This window comes from Mesoplodon mirus, assembly GCF_964341445.2.
Source record: "Mesoplodon mirus genome assembly, chromosome: 5".
Lineage (NCBI taxonomy): Eukaryota > Metazoa > Chordata > Mammalia > Artiodactyla > Ziphiidae > Mesoplodon > Mesoplodon mirus.
The window spans coordinates 28,512,533-28,518,684 of NC_138980.1; the positions used below are offsets into that span (position 1 = coordinate 28,512,533).

General features: G+C 37.1%; 1 protein-coding gene across 1 annotated transcript; it reads right to left on the bottom strand.

The window, feature by feature from the left end:
- Window positions 1-369: 369 nt before the first annotated feature.
- Window positions 370-1,299, bottom strand: LOC309805275 (olfactory receptor 1f45-like; the record flags this gene model as incomplete). The annotated part of the gene is given in 2 exon segments (XM_082623207.1): window positions 370-1,035; window positions 1,039-1,299. Coding segments are annotated over 2 exon segments (927 nt in total).
- Window positions 1,300-6,152: the final 4,853 nt, after the last annotated feature.

Below are 6,152 nucleotides of genomic sequence, written 5' to 3' on the forward strand. Positions count from 1 at the left end.
TTTAACATCTCCTAATGTGAGGCCATAGAGGACAGGTGACACTGAGGAGAGCCAACTCTAAAGTTTTCTGAAATTCTCAGACCATATAGTAGTCACTGTCTCATAGGGTTGCTGGACCCAATCCTGTCTTTTCCTGAATTTTTGTTGTCTGTAAAATAAGTGTTTTTAAATCACACCTTTTTATACATAACTAATGGTTTTATGACTTATGAGCACCTATCAGCCTCATATTTAAAAGCATGACCATGATCACATATCATTAATTACAGGAATAGTCATGGGTAAATTTACACCTATAGGGACTCAGTTTCTTGGTCTGTAAAATGAAAAAAATGTATGCTATCAAGAGTCCTCTCAGTTCTAAAAGTTTTAAATTATAGAATATGAAATTAGTTTCCTTAAAGCTCCCTTCATGTCATGATTTCTCAAGCTGTAGATGAAGAGATTGATGAGAGGAGTCACCACTGTGAAGATGACAATAGTCACCACATCTTGCACTGAGTACGAGGATGAAGGGTGCTTATAGTCCCCCAGGATTGCCCCATAGAACAGGGAGACCACAGTGAGGTGGGATCCACACGTGGACAGGGCTTTCCTTATTCCATGGGCAGATGGCAACTTCAGTACATTAGAGAAGATGGAATCATATAAAATGATGATACATGTAAATGGTGTCATAAATACCAGTTCACCCACAGTGAATACCATCAGGTCATTGATAAAGGTATTCAAACAAGAGAGTTTTAGAATAGGATAAGGGTCACAGAAAAAGTTATACACAGCATTGTTGGAACAAAATGTGAGTTGCACCATAAGAAGAGTGTGTAGGAGACCATGCAGATTTGTACTGAGCCAAGATGCAGCCACCAGAAGGACACAGAGTTTGGGCCTCATGATCATGGTGTAGTGGAGTGGGCAACAGATGGCAGTATAATCATCATAGGCCATCACACTCAGGAGGAACCCATCTATGTTGATGAAAATGATGAAGAAGTAGATCTGGGTCGTACATTCCATGTAAGAGATAGACTTGCTTCACAGTATGTGATTCACCAGCTTCTTGGGGATTGTGACTGATGAAAAGCAGATGTTGACACAGGAGAGGTTGGCCAAGAATAAGGACATGGGTGTTTGGAGATGACTGTCACAGCTGATAGCCAAGACAATGAGAAAGTTCCCAATGAGGGTGACCAGGTACATCCACAAGAACAGCCCAAAGAGAACCTCCTCCTGCTCTGACTGCCCAGAGAGTCCCAGGAGAATGAATTCTGTGACTCCAGTCTGGTTGTCTCTGCCCATGTCTGCAGGGGAGAAGATGTGGTCAAAAGTAAAAGGAAATATTTATTTAATTAGGCTCCATATATTGTTTACAGATTACAAGTTTTTAATGATACCAGATCCAAAATGTATTTCTTAATTAATAACACTTCAAATATAAAAGTAGATGAGATTGATAATGTCATCATTGGAGCAAATTTTTTATGATACTGTTTTGTCATTGAGAATTAATTCACATTAGATAATTCTATGAAGCGAGTTTTAATGAAATAAATAGCTGTTTAATTATCTTTGATTTCATGCAGCTTAATTCATACTTCAATAACATTTAATGAATATCTGGTATATACAAGTTATTTTCACATACACAATCTCTTTTAATCCATATCATCCATATATATATATATATATATATATATATATACATATATATATATATATGTATGTATATATATATATATATATATATATATATATATATATATATATATAGGCCGCCTCACATGGCTTTTGGGATCTCAGTTCCCTGGCCAGGTACTGAACCTGGGCCACAGCAGTAAAAGCCTAGAATCCTAACCACTAGGCCACCAGGAACTTCTGTAATCCATCATTCATAAGTGAGGACCCTGAGAAGAAGAATCAGAGATGAAGAACCTGGGATTCAGGGAAATTAGGTGATGACAGATTAGATTGAAAGAAAGCGTAACATTTATAGTCTTGAAACAGCTGAAATGCCCTTTTCTTTATATTCCTCCCTAGTTTTACTTCCAAGTTTCAATTATCAACCATTTATTGAGACTATAACCAAGTGCCAGGCAGTGTCTTCCTGCCTTACATACATTTCTTACAGATTTAAAATATGTAAATTTAAAAAATAACAAGCTTCATTAAGCAGAAGGGAAAAATGAAGCAATGAGATTTAGCTATTTGTTTAAAGTCATAAGTTCTTTTACCCGAATAACTTTATACAACTCACTCAAATTCATTCTGGATCTCTCTTATTTTCTCAGGATTATACTAATTCTAGGCACTGAAGGATCTGCCTGGCAGTTTTCCCTCAACGTTGTAACTGGATAGCATCAAAATGTCATTGCAGTAGCTCACAAATGTTGGCTTGGATGAGCTAAGCATGCTAGTGAGTTTGCTATGTACTGCATTCTGTGAAGAGACTTCTTTTCTCCCTGTGCTGGCCAAAACAGGATCACTGGTATTTGTATTATTTTTGAAGAGGAAAAGGAGATTCATAGAGAAAGTCAAGTTATGGGGGCATATCCAAGTGATAATCCCAGCCTTAAGGAATTCATGCAGGCAGAAAGAGTCAGATAGAGAATTTTGAATATGTAAGAATACACAGTATTCGAATAGTAAAGAGGAGAGGAGATGGCATTTCAGGGGAGGAGATTTACAGGTTAAATGTCTTGACTGACTGGGATAAAGGGTGTCACAGGCAATACTTTTAGGAGAGTGGTTGCAGGATGTATATAGTATGGTGACTATAAAGTATCCAGCATTTTGAGAGTTAACTTAGTAAAACCAATGTAAAATTCTGAGATCTGAAGCCATTTTCTCATAAATTATATCACAGAATTAAAAGGTAGAAAGGTAGTAGTTGGCAGTACCCAGAGCTATTGAAAGAAAGTACTTCAGGGAAAGGATGTCGAATGTAGAAGTGGGGTACAGGGGTTGCATCAAGGAAAAACCAAAACAATATTTGTGCAGACTTTTTCATTGTGCTCCAAAGAGTAGATGTTGATATTAGGGTCTTAATTGTAAGCTATTTCCCATAATGGAAATGGTAGTAGAATGTGAAAGAAGTATAGCAGGATGGTGTAGGGTTTTTCCTATTGTCTGGGAACTGGCAAAGGCCAAAACAGGTGTACAGGCTCTAAATAACCCAGACTCTAGGTCGAGAGATCTGCCAGCATTAAGGTTAGCCACTTCCTGTCAATGTTTGCTGAGATAGTCCTACCAGGAGTACAAGCAACGTTGGCCCCAACCCCCAAGTCAATATGGTAAGAGGGCCTGGTTTCATATATTAGTCCCTTGTGAATCTCTTTAGTTTGTGACTGTCTCTGAGACATCTCATGTTTTGCAGCATTGAGTGTTTGTGTTCCTGGACCTTAAAACTGAGGATGCTTCGTGCTTGGACCGCAGCTCAAGCTGACCCCCTCTGTGGGGTTCCATGTGGCATCCAAGCAACCTCCCTCTGAGACACTTCTGTAATGTGGTCATAGACCACAGTGAAGGTACACAAGGAAGCAACTAATAAAACGGTGGAGCTTAAGGGCAGAATAGGAGGGTCTTGAATGTCTGACAGAAGAGTCTCTTTTGTGAGGAAAGAGGGTGGCTCTTGGCTCTGAGCTTTTGGCCAGAATTTCTAAGAGCCTGCCATCACTGATCTTAGCAATGCTGCCCTTAGTTACCTCTTTCGTTTCCCACTGCTTAATTTTCTGTTTCCACCTTGGAAACATGCTTGCTCTCTTCTGCAATGGGCAGTACATCCTGAAAGAGGAAAGGCTTGTACATGTTAAACCAGGTGATGTTTCCCGTTTGAACTTGGTGAGATGCTGAAGCATTTAGTGTGTGTTTCTCCAAATGTAAATGTATGTGTTTTTGTCTGTGTGAATCTGTCTCTGTGGGAGATAACTGTGTCCTCACCTGCTTTCCCAGATTTTCTTACCTGGCTGCTCTGCTGCTGTGAGAGGCTATCATGGGACCCCTGTCTCCACTGGCTCCTTGCCTGACCCTGAATCATGAGAATGTCACAGCTAGTGGGGGAGTCAGAAAGATTTTCTCCCTGGAGGAGAACACTTAGATTCAGACAGGTGGATTCCCCACAGCTCCTCATTAAAGGCACACATACTAAGTGTTCTTTGTTCCTATCCTCTCTGGAAACAGATATCTCAGCCTGAGGGGAATCAGTTTAGTGTTCAGACTTGTTGCTTCCCATTGCATCAAGTACATCTCACACCCATGTCACAGACAAAATATACTTGGTCCCTTGTTCTGTGCTCAGAATTGATCTGAAGAAAAATTGTGAAGCCAGTGAACTTGGCCCACAGATATTCACGGTAGCTCCAAGGCTCTACACTGACTCCCTTTTGTATAATCCTTAAGTCTTTAGGACTCTGCACTCTTTCTTCTTTCAAATAAAAGGTTTGTCAATTTATAGTAAGAAAGTAAGGTCTAAGAACAGACCCTCAATTCTGTCTCAGTTAATCTCTGTAATAGTTGCTGTGTCCCTGACATAGGAAACCAGAGGTACCACTTAGAAATGCTGGCCTGTGGACGGGGGTAGGGAATACTGGGTGTGGGTTATATATGTGGTCATCTAAATAATATCTGTGGGCTATTGGCACTTGGATGTGTATTTTTAAGTTTCTATTTGTGTGCATATACATAGCAAAATTTTTACAAAGTGAGTTTTAAAACCAATTTAAAAAAATGAAAGAACACAAATATGAAATTGGGCAAAGGTGTGTTAGGCAAGTGCAAAAATTAGAGAACATTGGTGGCATTATTAATTACAGATAAAGCAATAATTAAGTCAACTGAAAGCATAAATCACAAAAGAGGAATATTTGATGATAACAAAGGACAAATTCATAAAACTTAATCACAGTTATGAAATCAAACAAAACAATGTAGCAACTGTTTGCAACAGCAATGTAGAATAGGAATAGGTTAGGCAAAGGTTTAAAAAAATTTTAAAGAAGTTGATTAATGTCTTAATGATGGACTTTAGTATACAATTCCCAGAATTTGATAGATCAAGTAGTTAATTAAAAAATATGACAGAGATTTTGTTTAAACAACAAAGAAATTTGATTTGTACACAGGGAAATATATTCAATATTCTGAGATAAACCATAATGGAAAAGAATATTTAAAAAATGCATATATAACTGAATCACTTTGCTGTACAGCAGAAATTATCACATTGTAAATCAACTATACCTCAGTTAGAAATATATATATAGGGCTTCCCTGGTGGCGCAGTGGTTGAGAGTCCGCCTGCCGGTGCAGGTGACATGGGTTCGTGCCCTGGTCCGGGAGGATACCACATGCTGCAGAGCAGCTGGGCCCGTGAGCCATGGCCGCTGAGCCTGCACGTCCAGAGCCTGTGCTCCGCAAGGGGAGAGGCCACGGCAGTGAGAGGCCAGTGTACTGCAAAAAAAAAAAAAAAAAAAAAAAAAAAAAAAAAATATATATATATATATATATATATATATATATATATATACACATATAAAATACACATATTTCCACCTTGAAAATAGAAAATATATATTCTTATTTTAAGCCCAGGGAATAATTATAAATGTTGGCCATTTTCTTGACTACAACAAAAACTTTATAATAGAGTTTTTGAAATGAAAACTGAATCAATGAAATCAAACATTGATTTCATAAGATATATTCTCTTATGGCCTTCACCACAAAGCCAAAAATTAGAAACCAGAAATCAAAATGTAAAAAGAAATGTTCAGTTGATAAAATTTAAAACAGTGTTCTTCATAATCCCCATATCAAAAAGAAAGTTTAAACCAAATGATTCATAAATTAGAGAAAAAATATAAAAAGCTATGGGAAAATAGACTTAAATGCTCTTATTAATAATAAAGGAATATAAAAACTGAATAAATCAAGTATTTAATCAAGAATTTTTATTTTAAAATTATTTTAGTCAAATAAATATATTATCATAGCTTTAAAAGTTAAACAATTCTTTAAATGAGAAAGGTAGTTCACTACCTATCTTTCCACTCCATGATCCAACTTCCCAATATAAATACTTTTATATATTTCTAAATAATATGTTTATAATGCTATTTTTGATCATTGATTTACAATATATTGTCTTCCCATTTTGA